General features: G+C 32.0%; 5 protein-coding genes across 5 annotated transcripts; 2 read left to right on the forward strand and 3 right to left on the reverse strand.

Annotated features, from left to right (window-relative positions):
• Positions 1-5354: 5354 nt before the first annotated feature.
• Positions 5355-6735, reverse strand: LOC116345326 (60S ribosomal protein L34-like). The gene is made up of 3 exons (XM_031774587.1): positions 6630-6735; positions 6388-6465; positions 5355-5745 (listed from the first exon to the last, which is right to left on the reverse strand). Exons 2-3 carry the CDS (start codon positions 6450-6452, stop codon positions 5460-5462), a joined length of 351 nt encoding a protein of 116 aa, XP_031630447.1. The 5' UTR covers positions 6453-6465; positions 6630-6735; the 3' UTR covers positions 5355-5459.
• An 80-nt stretch (positions 6736-6815) lies between these two features.
• Positions 6816-7952, forward strand: LOC116345325 (vesicle transport through interaction with t-SNAREs homolog 1A). The gene is made up of 3 exons (XM_031774585.1): positions 6816-7043; positions 7113-7174; positions 7235-7952. Exons 1-3 carry the CDS (start codon positions 6950-6952, stop codon positions 7739-7741), a joined length of 663 nt encoding a protein of 220 aa, XP_031630445.1. The 5' UTR covers positions 6816-6949; the 3' UTR covers positions 7742-7952.
• An 832-nt stretch (positions 7953-8784) lies between these two features.
• On the reverse strand, positions 8785-10101 carry LOC116345195 (probable tRNA N6-adenosine threonylcarbamoyltransferase). The gene is made up of 3 exons (XM_031774375.1): positions 9912-10101; positions 9185-9849; positions 8785-9101 (listed from the first exon to the last, which is right to left on the reverse strand). Exons 1-3 carry the CDS (start codon positions 10024-10026, stop codon positions 8859-8861), a joined length of 1023 nt encoding a protein of 340 aa, XP_031630235.1. The 5' UTR covers positions 10027-10101; the 3' UTR covers positions 8785-8858.
• Positions 10102-10194: 93 nt separating this feature from the next.
• Positions 10195-11091, forward strand: LOC116345196. Its single transcript, XM_031774376.1, has 2 exons — positions 10195-10530; positions 10591-11091. Exons 1-2 carry the CDS (start codon positions 10297-10299, stop codon positions 10975-10977), a joined length of 621 nt encoding a protein of 206 aa, XP_031630236.1. The 5' UTR covers positions 10195-10296; the 3' UTR covers positions 10978-11091.
• A 647-nt stretch (positions 11092-11738) lies between these two features.
• Positions 11739-12487, reverse strand: LOC116345061 (thymidylate kinase-like). The gene is made up of 3 exons (XM_031774108.1): positions 12400-12487; positions 11941-12307; positions 11739-11805 (listed from the first exon to the last, which is right to left on the reverse strand). Exons 1-3 carry the CDS (start codon positions 12485-12487, stop codon positions 11739-11741), a joined length of 522 nt encoding a protein of 173 aa, XP_031629968.1.
• Positions 12488-15367: the final 2880 nt, after the last annotated feature.

Genomic DNA, 15367 nt, shown 5'->3' on the forward strand with positions numbered 1-15367 from the left:
CAAAATAAGCGATTTAAAAAAAAATAGTTGATAAATGTAATTATTAAAAAATGATGAACTATGAATGTCGGCAATGGGGCATAGAGATTCTCATTGTTTATCATTTAACAATTTTGAACGTTTTTCGATGTCGTTCGTTTCGGTTGCAATCCCTTCATCAACTCCCCACCCCGTACACTCTCTTCAGTTGTTTGACCACGGGCGTTTTTTTTTTCCTTTTCGTGTTGATTTTAGTGAATTTTTGCATGCGTGTGCAATTGATGGAATAAAAATAACCAATGCAATGACACGTTTTACTTCCGATCGAGAACAACAAAAAAAAAAAAATTAAAATAGAAATTTTGAGACTTCTTGTTTGCATTCAGATTTGAAATTTTTAGCTTTTAGTTATTGAAGATAAAAACATTTAGTGTTTAAGGGAATTGCATAGGAAAAAACCACATGGACAGTGAAAGAGACTTATAGGCAAAAAAAATAAATAAATAATAATTAGTAAACCGTACATGAGACGTTACTATTCTTACAAAACGGCCGGAAAAAAACATGCATGAATGTATTCCAAAACATTAAAAGGGCTATTTTTTATTGTACGGGCACATTTTATATAGAGAAGAATGCCACACACACACTGACAAAGAGAGTTAGATAGAGAGAGAGAGAGTTTCTTCTGGCATGCAATTTCCTGTTTCGCATTGCAATTTAGTAAAGCGTAATTATTTTAGCAAATTTAATGAATTGCGCAGTCAAGACAGATTCCAATTTAGATGAAATGAAAATCATGAAAAGAAGATGGAAAAAAATGTATACTGTAAACACAGTTTTATTGAAAGAAAATAGTTTTAAAGAAAGAGAAGAAAACAAAACATTTTTTGACTCACATCATGAGTGAACTGAATGCATTTGAATATTATTTGCGTGTGTGATAGTGAACATGAAATGCAAAATGGAAAAAATGAGTGTTTGGTTGTGATTTTAATCGATTTCAGGGCACTAGAGAAATCGATTTCATCCGCCGAACTCATCATTTTCTAGTTAATGCAAAAAAAAAAAAATCTGTTTAGTCACACTTACTTTATTCCTTTAGAAACACATAGAGACTGGGCACGAAAATTAATTTAAAGAAAACTATAAAACATCGCGCTTAACGCAAACACAAGTCGTCTACGATCGTTAAAGTGGATTTTTTTCTCTTTTATTACACTTTATCGACAACATCACACAGCATCGGGAATAAAAAATGTTGTCACTCAACATAATTGTGATCCGAATGCGTCACTTCTGTAACTTATTTATATCTATGGCGGATGCAAAAAAAGAATAAGAAGTTTAAATTAAAAAAAAAGAAGCATTTTTTCTGATTGATAATGAACAGAGAACATATTCCTCGCAAAAAAAATGAATAATCAAAAGCAACAAGAAAAAAAGACAGAAGAACCTGAGCAAGACATATTAAGTGAAACATCAGTTCCAATATTATATAAATAAAGCAAATGCAAATTGCAAATCTGAGCAAAGATGAAATATTAGAGAAAACATAGTAAATTAGACTTGACTATCTAATCGAAAATAATTTGAAGATGAAAGAAAAAAGATGAGGGACTTTAGTAATAAATGGCCAAAATCACGTAATGAAATCACTCTTAATCAATCGACACAAAATACACGACAAAATCGTGCTTATTTGGCAAAATAAAAATGAGAGAAAAACAAATAAACACGAACGAAACTACTACTACTTGCCACAAATGCAAAATAGCAAAAAAACGAATAACAATGACCGAAACAACAACCACATACAAAACATAAATGATCCAAAGTAAAATGAAATGAAGACGAAATTGAAGATGTAGAAGGAGAATACTAAAAGTAAATATATATATTTAGTTCTAATGAAAATGTTCCTATTATGTATTAATTGAAATAACAGAAGAAAAAAAAACTTGAAAAAAATAACTAAGTGAAAAAAGTATCTAGTTGTAAGTAGCTTACTTATTGGCTGTATGTGTCAGAGCCGATGGATACGTTGCAAGGATTCAATTTATTCCAATTGCAGATTCGCATTCGACCATGTGCATGGTCGAATAGAAAACCGTAAACCAAGAAAAAAAAAAGTTATCACACATAAATCCATCAGATACCATTTCGGAATCGAATATTGGCGCGTTTCCACGATTCTGTTGCATACTGACACACTGATAAGTGCGCACAGTAATAAATTTACCATTAAAACAAATCTATAAATATTATATTTGTGTAGTTATGTAGGCGTATACATATATATAGAAAATATATATGCATTCTCTCTCCACACACCCTCCCCCCATGCCGATCACTTTTTGCACGGGGCCACTCTGGGCGAACACACACAGACACAAACACACTGGAAACACTCACTATAATTTATTTCACTAATCGATGTTTTTCATTATAATTTCCCCGTTTTGTTTAAATTTTCATTTGCCATTCATTTGGACAGTGTGTTCGAATTATTATCATCTTCATCAAGTACAAGTACTGCCAATAAATTAGCCCAAAAAACGTAGATATACACATCGTCATCATCGTTCATCTACAATGAACATTACTTTCAAATCTGTGTCGAACCCAAAATAATTTAAACAAGAATCACAGTGCAATCTGTTCACAGACAAGAAAGTGAGTGGCTCATTTGTCTCACTGATGTATATTTCCGTTCGTTGCACCTGACATTATATTTTTTTTCCTTGCGTTTTTTTTTAATTTTATTTAGTTTATAATATAAAAAAAAGTTGAGTTTGTATAAATGTTACTCTTACTACCACTAGAAATGCACTACTTCACCAACTGCCTGGTTTATTTCCGTTTTGTTTTTCTTCATTCAATCATTATTATTTTTTTGTGAAACTTCGAATTTCAATGTTAGTTGAATTTTTTTTTGATTTTCTTCCGTTCGCAAGCGAAAATACATTTCGGGAAACATTTCTAAGTGATTAGTATTTATGCATATATAACAAAAAAAAATGAAATATAAATTAACAAAAAAAAAACTAATACATACGTATTGTCAATATTGCCAAATAATGTAGTAAATTCAAAATGAATGACAAAAAATCGAAACCACGAAAAATTGTGTAGGACGGTGATTGAACATAAAAATAATAATTAATAAAAAAAAAAAACAAAGAGTTATACCCACATCAAATGGAGAAACATGAATGACACACACGCATCAATACATAAACACACACAAAAAAAACACATTTTCGAAACTATGTGCAATCATTAAAATAAATACATTCTTCTTTTTTTTTGTGCGAATATGTTACCTACATTTTACATTGTAATCTGTAATTTTAAAAATGCGAGCTTTTCGAACAGTATGAACAGCTCCAACTCCTCTTTAAAAAAAATTGATAAAAATGATATGATTTAAATTTCCTTTTTTTGTGAGTGATACCAATCATACAGAGATAAAAGAATGATAGTAGTGAGAAAAGTGGAAGAGATTGACAAAGTTTTTTTTCCAACTAAGTGTATCGAACGCATAATAAAATCCATAGACAAATTAGAAATAACTAGACTCCGGGCTAATAATAGGACCTAAAATGAAACACTAAAACCTGAAAAATATCCACAATTTCAATTTCGATACCAATTTATTGATTTCATCATAATTTTCTGCAAGTAAAATATCGCACCTCAATTTAAGTTCATTCAACAACATTCAATCGATTTAAAATGCAACTCTTGTTTCGAATGCAAATGTTTAACTGAGAATGGAAAATAACAAACGATATATTTTCGTTTTAAATTGAATGGATATTTTTTATGGGTTTTTAATTTGAATCCCAGACACAGCAACACATGTCATTATAGAACACAAGACAAGAACTTAAAGAAATAACGTAAAACAAAGAAAAAGAAGAAGAAAACACAGGAAAAAGAACTTACGACGAATCTCACTTACCACATGCAAACTATTCCGTAGAATTGTAATTATTTTCAAAGTCACACAAAGGAAAAGAGAATACGAGATAAAAAAAAAAAAACACAAAAAACCTACAACTATATACATATAAATATAAATACGTATGGTAAAAGGATATTAAAATACATACCAATTACTAAATTTATTAAGAATAATTAAAAAAAAAAAACATACCAAGTAACAAAAAAAAATTAATTTAAAATACAAAAACAAGTATTTTCCAAGGATTTTGAGTATTGGGAATGTTCTATAACCACATTGCATATACCAACCATCGCTTAATCAATTGTGGTCGTTCATTTCATTCAAATTTTAAATTTCATTTTGATCATTTGAATTGTGATAAATGTGAATCTATGTGATGAAGGATTAATTTTACAGAAAATTATAGCGATATTTGATGTCATTGGTTAAAATAATTCATATGGCCAGCAACCAATGACACCAAACACCTATCATTTTCGTATACAAATTTCACAAAAAACGAACAACAACCGATAATCGCTTCATGTATTTTCAAATCATCACGCGACCCGTCATATTTAATGAAATCATAAATAAAAAAACAGCAAGCTCATTTTCAAATGGCTTAGTTTTCATAATTTCAATTTCGCAATCCAAACAACAATTTCGATAAAAAAAACTAAATGACGAACTGACTCATACATCGAATATCCTTGGAAAAGAAATATAGTTCCTATTTCTTATCAAAAAAAATTACTTGAGAGAAAACAAAAAATTTTGAGAAAAAATAAACCCAAACACAAAAATATTATATATTATGAAGTAATAATTAAGTCAAAATAAAGAAGAAAAAAAACACGAGAAAAAAACCATTGAAATCAAGAAAACATGAAAAAAATGGATGAAACCAACATACTACTTATAAAAAAAAAATATGAAACATTATTGAAAACATTTATATTTTACCGTAATTTTAAAAGGTATTACTAATGAACTATGTTTAATAATAATAAAATTAATATATAAAAACAAATATGAAAAATGGTTTTCATTTCCGTTTCGGTTACCCTCATCATTTCTAGCACATTTGACAGGTTTGCATTTGGTCGATTTAAAAGGTTTGAAATTCCAGTTCAGTGAAACACTATATGCGACACCAACAAAATGCTGTCATACATGCGGCTTCTGTTATCACGAGCATGGATTTCGAATTTGAATGCAGATTTATTTCCATAGATTTCTAGCGACTCATTTCGTTTATCTTATTTTCGCATTTGAAAAGTATTTTCATGTTTCTGAATTCATTCACAACACCAAAACTAAGAAATCCACATTGATGACATTTTCATGTATTCAATGGAGTTGTCATTAATCGCCTGCAAAATGCCTGGAAAATTGTTAAACAAATAAAACAGCCCATTGATTGAAATTACATTTTTGTTTTTTTATTTTTTTCGTCTTCGTTCAATTTTAACAAATTGATTGAACTTCCAGATGGTAGATTAGGGTTTAAAAAAAATCCAAATGCTTATTTCTTGGCGGCAACAGCTACTTTCGATGATCGGCTAAGCACTTTAACGATTTTTTGTTCTTCGATCAAGAAAGCACGGACAATACGTTCGCGAACACATTTGTGGCACAAAACACCACCGTAGGTACGAGCGACTGTCTTTTGGCGCTTCGAGATGCGTTGACGTTCCAATGGCCGTGTTGGGCGAATTCCCTTCAATTTTTCTTTACATTGACCGCATTTTGGGACGTTCTTACGTTTTTTAACGTATTGGTAGACCAAACGACCACCTGGTGTACGGACACTGGAAAAAAGTTTCACAAAAAAACAAAAAAACAATTAGTAATGCATTTGAATAAAATTGAATTTACATTCGTTCTAAAGTTTAATGCCAATTGTGCTATGGAATGGTGCAAATAACTTTTGGTCAGTAGGTTTGTCAAACACAAGTACAGAAAACAATCCAATTGAGATGATTGCCTCTTCTCAAATTTGTCTATTTTTCTCTAGCATATATTTCCCCCAATCGATAAACACGGATTAGTTTAAGATTGGTCAACTAAGTAATATGCCACAATTTAACCAAGAACTTGTGCAGTAACAACATACGAATGTATGCACTACAAACTGCCTTACTTTGACTCTCTTGATACTTTATCTTTCTTTAAGACACATATTTACACATTTTCACTTCAGACTAACCGTGGGCTCGAAACAAATTTTGTTATTGTGCATGCCATGCCATTCAATTATTGGCCCTAAAAACACAACATAACCTCATTGAAAGCGCATTTACAACACGTAAACAAATTAAAATTTTCCCATGATTATTTTCTTTTTCAAAGCAACGGACCCCATTCCATGAACACAATTTTCACATTATACATTTTTCACTAAAAATGATTCGTTTGATTTTCTTTCATTAACGAATTCAATTGATACTTACATACGCCGTTTGTTGGCATTTGTATTATACGACAATCGTCGTCGGAGTGTCAATCGCTGAACCATTTTCACACAAATTCTGAAAATTAAATAAAAATCACAAAATTTTTAACAAAAATACCATAACGCACGCAATAATCAATATGTATGGCAACGATTTGTATAAAATTTATTAGTTTTTCATGTAATAAATTGCCGATGAAAAGAAATTAAATTGACGATACGAAAAAAATATTCGCATACCTGTATGAACTTCAAAATGCAAAAGGAAGTTCCACTGACAGCTATCAAGCCATGAAGGTTCACAAAGTGTTCGTATGTCAAGAGTTGCCCGATACAATACGTTGAGAACGAAAACGAAATGATTATGTCAAAATTGTCAGTTCGATCGAATTGTCAACAAAACGACACATCAGATAACTCAAATATCTTTGGACTTTATTTTGATTAATATTTTAGTGCGAATTAAGTGCATTTATGTCATCGAAATAAGTAGCGACCATTTCATTGGATTTTATTTTTTTGTTTCTTTTGGTTGAAAAACGAAAACAAATTTTACAAAGATGACTTCGTTAATTGAGAGCTATGAGCAACAATATTCAGTGCTTACGGCTGAAATTACATCGGAAATTGGAAAACTGAAGCGTATGCCAGAAGGTAACAAGTATGCCAAACATATTGCAAGAAATGATTTCATCTTTGATTTTGAATCGATTGTTTTTGCAGACGGTGACAAACGCGAATTAATCAGAACGATCAATGGAAGCATCGACGAAGGTAAAGAATTGGTAAGTATTGTGTTGGCATCTCTTCTATCTTTGATAAATTAATAAACATTCATTTGTTAGCTCGAGCAAATGAGTCTAGAGATTCAAGATGTCGATTCATCGACCAAAGCCAGCTTTGTATCTCGCCTAAATTGCTATCAAGCCGAATTGAAACGTTTAACGCAAGATTTTCAAAATGCAAAAAATGAAACACAAATTCAATTGTACGATTCTTCCGATTTTGATGAATTTACTACCAGTGGCATAAGTAGTGAACAACAACGGCGCCTTTTGGACAATTCCGAACGCATTGAACGAACGGGCAATCGACTTACTGAAGGTTATAAAACCATATTGGAGACAGAGAGAATTGGCACTGCTGTATTACAAGATTTATCATCGCAAAGGGAAACATTACAAAAATCCCGATCCAGATTGCGTGAAGCAAACGAAGACCTACGCCAATCATCTCGAATTATGAATTCAATGATAATGAGATCGCTACGTGAACGAGCCGTTCTATTTGGTGTTATTATCATTTTTATTGTTGTCGTTTTTTCCACATTATACTATGCCATCACACATTGAAATCATTACTGTTACTTGTGTTAACATTCCAAAAAATGATTTGAATCAATTTGAGAAGAACATAAAATGTTGACTTATATATTTAAACCAAATCTATAATATGAATAAGTTCTAATATTTCTATTTTAATTGTGTTGTATGTGATTTATGCGAAATATTATATTATAAGCAAAAAATAAAAAATAAAGTCCTGTGAACAAATGCAATGAAATATATATATATATATTGAATCAACATTGTTGGTTTTTTGGTTATTTATTGAAAAAGAAGCAATTCATTTATTTTTTATGTGAAAGACGAAACAATATTATTTTTATTGAATTCAATGTCAATTTCAAGAACATATGGTGGATTATTTCTAGCCAATCAATCATTCAAACTTAAATAAATGCAAGGTGGTAAATTACTGAATCGGAACATTTATAACATCATAGAAAATAGTAATTTTTGGTAAAGACAAAACTTTTCTGTGAATCACAATATTCAAAATAAACAGTGTTAATTATAAATGATGCAAGGTAAAGTATTTATTACAATCTTTTGTGATCTTTTTGAAATTATTATTCCAAATATTATTCTAATTTTTTATTATTATATTTAAAATTTTCGTTTTGTCGCACATAATATTTATTTTTGCACATTCTTCTGAAATGAAGAAGTTTTATGTTGAAATAAAATATTGTTTAAATTTATAAAATATTTTGTTTTATTTAAATTGTTATTCAAAAAAATTGATCGTTTTAAAAGCAAAAGGAAATCAAATTGAAAGATTAACCTCTAAAATCTACCACTGAAACTGGTAATGATTTCATGAATTTCGAAGTATTCGAAAACATTTTATTTGGAGGGACCACTTCTATTCAAAAAAAAAATCATTGCATTTCCAAAAATGTCTCATACGAAACTCTGCATAAAACTTGAGCCGAAGATAAGATAAGAAATGTCGATAACATTTTTTGAAATTTTCTCTGATGAAGAAAGTTCAAACTGGAAAAAAAAATTGTAAAATTTTTAGCTTTGATTCAATATGTAAACTGGTCATATTTAAATTTGAAGCAAATTTTATTTGAATTCAATACAATTTAATGCGGTTTCGTCAATCATATAACTTTATGTATCAGTCATCTCTCCATGTAACTTCAACTTCATCCGTTCGATATCTTTGTGTAATTGTTGCATCATTCCATGGCATTCTTGTTCCCGAACGAAACATTTCGGCGCCGGCATGAGCTATCATTACTCCATTGTCAATACAAAATCGTTCATCTGTGGCAAATAGTTTGGCTCCACGTTCCTCGCACATGATGCCCATCATCTCTTGCAAACGTTCGTTGCATCCAACACCTCCAACAATCAGCACCTGATGAAAATACCAACATTTATTGACATATAAACATGAATATGAGTTTTGAATTCGTGGCATGATTATTTATACAAACTCACCTCCTCCGATCCACAATGTGCCATTGCTCGTTCTGTTATTTCAACGAGCATAGCGAATACGGTTTCTTGCAATGAGAAGCACAAATCCTCGTTGGTGTAATGTGATTCACTGTGTGGTTTGGCATTTTGTGTTTTCACAACTTTCTCAATATAAGATAAAAGACCCGAAAAACTGACATCCATTCCCTTTACTGAATATGGCAATGTTAAGAATTTCTTTCCATTCTTTGCCAATTGTTCAATATTATATCCAGGTGATGGATCATTTGATAGCTTAATGATTCGTGCAAAACGATCTAAGCAATTACCGACGGCAATATCGATTGTTTCGCCAAAAATGCGATAACGTTTTAATGAGTAAGCTATGACTTGTGTATTACCACCGCTAACATATAACACAGTTGGATTATTGGCTTTGGTTATGAGACGTCCCATTTCAATGTGTCCAATGCAATGATTGACGCCAAGCAATGGTTTATTCCAAATTTGTGCAATGGTCCGAGCCACAATGGCCACTGTAAGTAATGGTGGAGCCATCCCCGGTCCTTTTGTAAAACAAACGACATCGATGTCGGCCGGTTGCATGCCAGATTGTTCCAATGCTTCACGTAAAATTTGGAGGATGACCTGCCGATGATGTTGAGCCGTTTCGCGTGGCAAAAATCCTTTAAAAAAATTGATCACAACGTTTAATTTATGGCCTTTATGTGAATATCATGTTGTATACCTTCACCGGGTGGGGTAATATATGTTCGTCTCACATTCGATATAACTTCGCCATCTCGGGTGATGCCGACACCAATTTTATTGGCGCTACCTTCAAATCCAATTGATATGACCATTGTCGATTTAATTTTGTATTTAAAAATAACAAATCACTTGAATCAAATATGCCATTTGAACTGTCATGCACATGATTTGCTGTGACGATTAAAGTATATTTTGCATAAAGTACGGGTTGAGTTTTGATTAAAGTAAATGTCAAATTCGTCATCTGTTCAGACAAAAAAAGTGATGAATCTAACCTAAAATTCTGAAGTAAAGTTTGTTTGAAAAGCGGTGAATATTTATACATATTTTTTTAAGGTGTTGTGTAAATTGTCCAGAACACAATGACAACAACCCTCAAGTATGTTGGCAAAAAAACTCGTTGCCAAGGTAAAACACTATGGGAAATCCTTGGTAATTTAAAGGATTTCGGCGTTGGACGATTAATTGTTCGTAATTCATATGCAAGATATAAAGAACCATGTTTTATGCGAGTGATTGAAGTTAAAGCTCAACCAAATAAAGTTCCGCCTCCAATTAAAGTGTATCGACCACCAAATGATCTCAGAGATAACGACGTAAGTCATTGCCATTCATTATTGTTTTATAAAATAATTCATTGATGTCATTTGATTTAGAGAGCTCGAGAGGTGCATATGATATGCGAAACGGTTTTTCGCGGTGTTAAATTCGAACAACCGCAACAAATCGATACCGCTTCAATTTTGCCCGACTACAGTTTGGTACCAAAGCATTTGGAACACACATACACCTATTCAAAGTTAGCCAGCGAAAAACGGGAAGAAAACATTATACCAGCATACATAGAAGTTCCGCCATTCTTAAAGTATCTTCTTAAAAAAGATGGTATTGATGACCCAAAAATTAATACTATCATAAACCAATCGCCCGAATCGCTATATCGTTTAGCCAAAGATGGTGAACAACCAACGAAACCATTTTCAACCGGTTTTCAAAGAGCAAACAATTCGAATTTGTACAAGGGCATCCAAGAAGATATTTAATTAGTGAGGAACTCGAATTGATTCCGAGAATAGATTTAGAGATGTTTTTATTTGATGGCAAAAAGAGAAGAATAAAAAAATGCAAAAAACTCCCATGTAAAAAAATAAATAAATGAAAAAAAATAAAACAAACTGATTTCTTATTCAATCAACAGTTTTCAACTGCGCAAGAAATAAATATCAACAATTCAAATAAACTCAATCGTCGAAATGTCCTTATTTTGAGAAAAAATATGATTTACATTGTCATTCATTACCCGTGTGGAAAAGAGTGACTGACTGACTGTTTAGCTAAAATCGACTGAAATTGAATTTTCTTAATTGAAGTCGTCGACTTTAGTCGTCTATGTATGTCATTTTAGACAGATGACTAATTTGGGATGTTTTTGTCTATATAGTCAACTGCGATTGAAGTTGAATTAAGTTGTATTTTTCTCTACTAGGATTGATTGAAAAATCAGCCAAATCAACTTAAAACAACTTCAATCTCAGTCGGTTATAGCCAAAAAAGTCAGTCAGTAATTTTCCAGAAGGGATTATTTGCACTTATTTCCTAAAAGATATTGTTCCAAGTATAACTTGCTGTTTGTTTTCACATTATAATCGCTACAGAAACACTATTTATAAAAAGATTCGAGACGCAAAAAAATTATTTCACAATGCTGTTTACATTTTTTCAAGATAAATAAATATTTTGCTGTTTTTTTAAATAGATTTCAACACAGTTTTAAATTTATTTCAATTTTCATCGGTAATCCGATTTACCACAGCCTGTCTATTTTTTTGTTGGAAATATTGTCAATAGTTTGGAATTCAGGTACTTCGTAGCTACAATACAGTGACAAGAAAAATACAGCAGAAAAAAATCAGTAAATATGAGTGTTTCCCATTCAATAGGGCTGTTCCAATCATGATCAACCCGATTAATTTCGAGAAATAACCGGTTATAAATCGATAGCATACCGTTCATCACCGAATCCGCCACGTTTTGAAATGACCGATGGCGTCACCGTAAGAAATAAAACCAAATCTGGTTTCAGTAGTCCTATTTCGGGAGCTTTGCACCATTCAATATCCAATCCTTTGGCTGCACTGAATGCAACGCCCGAATACACATATCGGTCAACAATGAGTGTGACTCCGTCGTGTAGGATTTTTTCCATATTACTTTTGGCCTCCCATCGATTCAGGGTGAATAATAAATGAATAGTTTCATCATTGAAATCTTGTTTTTTTGTCAAAAATGAATTGATCAGTGCACCACAATCGGTGGTACGATCCGGAAAATTAATATATTTTGCTGGTCGACCACTTGCCAATAGAGATTTTACTATATTTACAAGCGAAAATAAAAAAAAATCAGATTTGAAACTAAAACATTTGTTTCTCCAAACGAAAATAGTTGCCTTTTGAAAATTTTACCTAATTGTTTGCATTGTCTTGATTTACCAGAGCGATCACATCCTTCTAAAACGATTAATGCTCCACGAAATGGTATTTTTCTACACATTTTGTGACTTGAGCTGTTTTGTGAACGAAATTCAATTGATTGCTTGACTTGAAATCGAGACAAAGTACTTATGCAGCGATCACTTTTTTTTGCCATCAATTAAACGCATTCAACGTTTTGTTTCAATGATTCAACCAGAAATATCAGTTTCATCGCTCCAGAAAGTCTGGAAATTCGATTAATAAAACAAATTTTCTTTTATAAACAACATTTTATTGTTATTATCGTTTTCGAACCATGTAAATAATCCCAATAAATGTGGATATATGAATTCAATCAAAATTTGACTACTCATATACACTCGTACACGATGATATAATAAACTTTATTTACAAGAGATATACATTGGAGAAACTACATCGAATTTTGTTTATTTATAAAACGTAAACAAAACCCAAACATGTTTTTCAAAACATTTTCGCTTGATGAGCCATAATTATCTCTCTTCGTCCATGCAATCCTAAAAATATTCCAATTTGATTGAAATGAAAGCACGACTCGCTTATAAAATTCACAATTTTGCATCGTGAAAAAAATATGTAAAAAATCGTGAGACATCGCAACGTTCTATCTGTGGATTTATTAATATTGAATGTCAACAGAGCACTTGGCAATTCGGCAAAATGTTTGAGATTGATCTCAGGTGCTAGCAGATTTATAACAAGATAATTTGAATACAGTTTGACCAAAGCGTCAATTGCTCTTGTTACGATCAGACATTATATTAGGATATTTTCAGCCAGATGAATCAGCTCAGCCAGATATCGTCAGGAGCTGAAATTGAGTGAAAACAATACAAGTGATTGTTATGGCTATAATTACACTTACATTGCTACAATCACTATAACAATCACTTCTATTGTTTTCACTCCATTTCAGCTCTATTCAATATAATGTCTGGATACGGCATGTAAATCTGATGCAAGTGGTATAAAAATGACCGGTGTTATTCATCACTTTGCTATGTCGGACACCCAAAACACAAGTGAAAAGCATGTGATTCAAGCGCCAATCCAAAATGCTTGAACGATGCCTACATTTTCATTTTAAATCTCAACAATTTATAATGCGGTTTATACTTTAAAAAATAAATTATTTTAAATAATAATGCATAATTGCTTTTAATATGAGTTCCAATGCAAAGCAAGGTTCGATGTATAAACGCACCGTTATTTTCATTTTTCAAATTTGACAGTCTGTATATGTCATTTGGTACTCGCTCTTTCCAATCATCTTTTCGACAGAATCGGTTGTTTTTTTGTGAACGTTCTATCGAGATTCCATTTATTTCAGACAATGGCTACATATGTTGTTTATCTTTGTAATCAGTGCGAGAAAAAAGTCATTTGAATACAAGCATCCGTCTGAAAGTGAGCGTGAAGTCACCGAAGAGTCGACCGATGGTGCAGATTATTGGCGTCCGCTACGAAGTTCCGGCCAGAAAAAACGTAAGTCGTTTGCTCTTGGAGGTTATGGTGATCAGGACTATGACGATTTGTATGGAGACGATGAAATGGTCGAGCATTCGAAAAGGCAGAAAACTATTGATTAAGGTATCACGAATATCGCACCAGTGGGTCTTCCTTACAGATGAAAGTGGCCAAGCAAGATGGCTAAGCTGGAACCAAGCCGACGAAGAGCAAAGAAACTTTAACTTGGCCAGAAACGAAAGATAAAACTATAAAATGGGAAAAAAGTCAAATGAAGACTTTTTAAAATTTGGGTTGGAAGTAGCAGAAAAATAAGCCCCGTATCTGCCATCAAACAAAACAACGATGCAGATGGTTTACACAAAATATATTCAGCTTCTCCTAACGAAGAAGACCAAAGAAATTGACAAATAAACGTCGGCAGCACATATAAAAGGATAAATATTCGATTTCCAGCAAACCAAAGCTCTTGGTGTCATTTCAAAACCGGTGGAGAGCAAAATGTGCGGAAATATAACAACCATTATGTCACATATTATTTATTTTTAAAACAGAAAGAGAAGACTGATGTTAAATATTTGCGTATGATGGAATAATGCTGCTTTCAACACTTATATAGAACGGTCATCGATTATTAAATAAGAACGGTCATCGATTGCATAACGCAATACAAGGATCAACCATTACTACTAAATTGTCCAAAATCATTTCTGAATCTTCAGAGCAGAATGCTATTAATTTCTTTTTTTTTTTGTAGGCAATCTGAACTTAAAAATGTTGTGTGGAATTGCGACAACTTTACCATCAGCACACGGTGAGCCCACTGACAAATTTCTTCGTACAGTAACGCTAATAGATAACAAACGATAGTAGACGGGGACGTTTTAAAACGGTGTTTCAACACCAGCTATTGATCTTGTGTTTTCACATCTAACTGCTTAAATGTACTTTTTGAACGTAAAATCGATCGTGGCGCTAGTGTACGTAAACAATAATCTAAAATTATATATACTTCTACACAATACGCTCACTGTGTAATCATCAGCTTCTTCAAAAGCAGAAATGGTAAAACGAAAGCGATTGGAATTGCCATTTAGGACATTTGTATGTCCCCATGACGATCGTAACTTCAGTTCTATTTATCATGGAGGAATGATTAATCAATGCAAAACGAACAATCATCATATCAAATATTCACCGGTCAAATGTCCACATTACCAACAAAAAGAAAAATAAATGAATTGATTTAATCGATTTTTATTCATCAATAATTATATTTGATGGAATATTGAACTGGATATGCGCGTAACAAAGGATAAAACATTGTTTGGATATAGCGTCTTTGATAAATTGGAATTGGCATTGAAATCAAAGTAAATTCTTGCGCTCAAATAAAATCATTTATGTTCGAATAAATTTATGATTCAATTAACAGATTCTTTCCATAAAA

This window comes from Contarinia nasturtii, unplaced genomic scaffold (genome assembly GCF_009176525.2).
Source record: "Contarinia nasturtii isolate CC-2019 unplaced genomic scaffold, AAFC_CNas_1.1 Cnas_scaffold_1240, whole genome shotgun sequence".
In the NCBI taxonomy this organism is placed as follows: Eukaryota; Metazoa; Arthropoda; class Insecta; order Diptera; family Cecidomyiidae; genus Contarinia; species Contarinia nasturtii.

Coding starts and splice junctions, on each gene's coding strand:
- LOC116345326 (XM_031774587.1), bottom strand. CDS start 6,452: ATGGTTCAGCGATTGACACTCCGACGACGATTGTCGTATAATACAAAT. Junction 5,746..6,387: donor AATGCCAACAAACGGCGTAT/GTAAGTATCAAT, acceptor ACTTTTTTCCAG/TGTCCGTACACCAGGTGGTC.
- LOC116345325 (XM_031774585.1), top strand. CDS start 6,950: ATGACTTCGTTAATTGAGAGCTATGAGCAACAATATTCAGTGCTTACG. Junction 7,044..7,112: donor ACTGAAGCGTATGCCAGAAG/GTAACAAGTATG, acceptor TTGTTTTTGCAG/ACGGTGACAAACGCGAATTA. Junction 7,175..7,234: donor TCGACGAAGGTAAAGAATTG/GTAAGTATTGTG, acceptor TTCATTTGTTAG/CTCGAGCAAATGAGTCTAGA.
- LOC116345195 (XM_031774375.1), bottom strand. CDS start 10,026: ATGGTCATATCAATTGGATTTGAAGGTAGCGCCAATAAAATTGGTGTC. Junction 9,850..9,911: donor TATTACCCCACCCGGTGAAG/GTATACAACATG, acceptor ATTTTTTTAAAG/GATTTTTGCCACGCGAAACG. Junction 9,102..9,184: donor CACATTGTGGATCGGAGGAG/GTGAGTTTGTAT, acceptor TATTTTCATCAG/GTGCTGATTGTTGGAGGTGT.
- LOC116345196 (XM_031774376.1), top strand. CDS start 10,297: ATGACAACAACCCTCAAGTATGTTGGCAAAAAAACTCGTTGCCAAGGT. Junction 10,531..10,590: donor ATGATCTCAGAGATAACGAC/GTAAGTCATTGC, acceptor CATTTGATTTAG/AGAGCTCGAGAGGTGCATAT.
- LOC116345061 (XM_031774108.1), bottom strand. CDS start 12,487: ATGTGTAGAAAAATACCATTTCGTGGAGCATTAATCGTTTTAGAAGGA. Junction 12,308..12,399: donor AAGACAATGCAAACAATTAG/GTAAAATTTTCA, acceptor TTGTAAATATAG/TAAAATCTCTATTGGCAAGT. Junction 11,806..11,940: donor GGCGGATTCGGTGATGAACG/GTATGCTATCGA, acceptor ACTGTATTGTAG/CTACGAAGTACCTGAATTCC.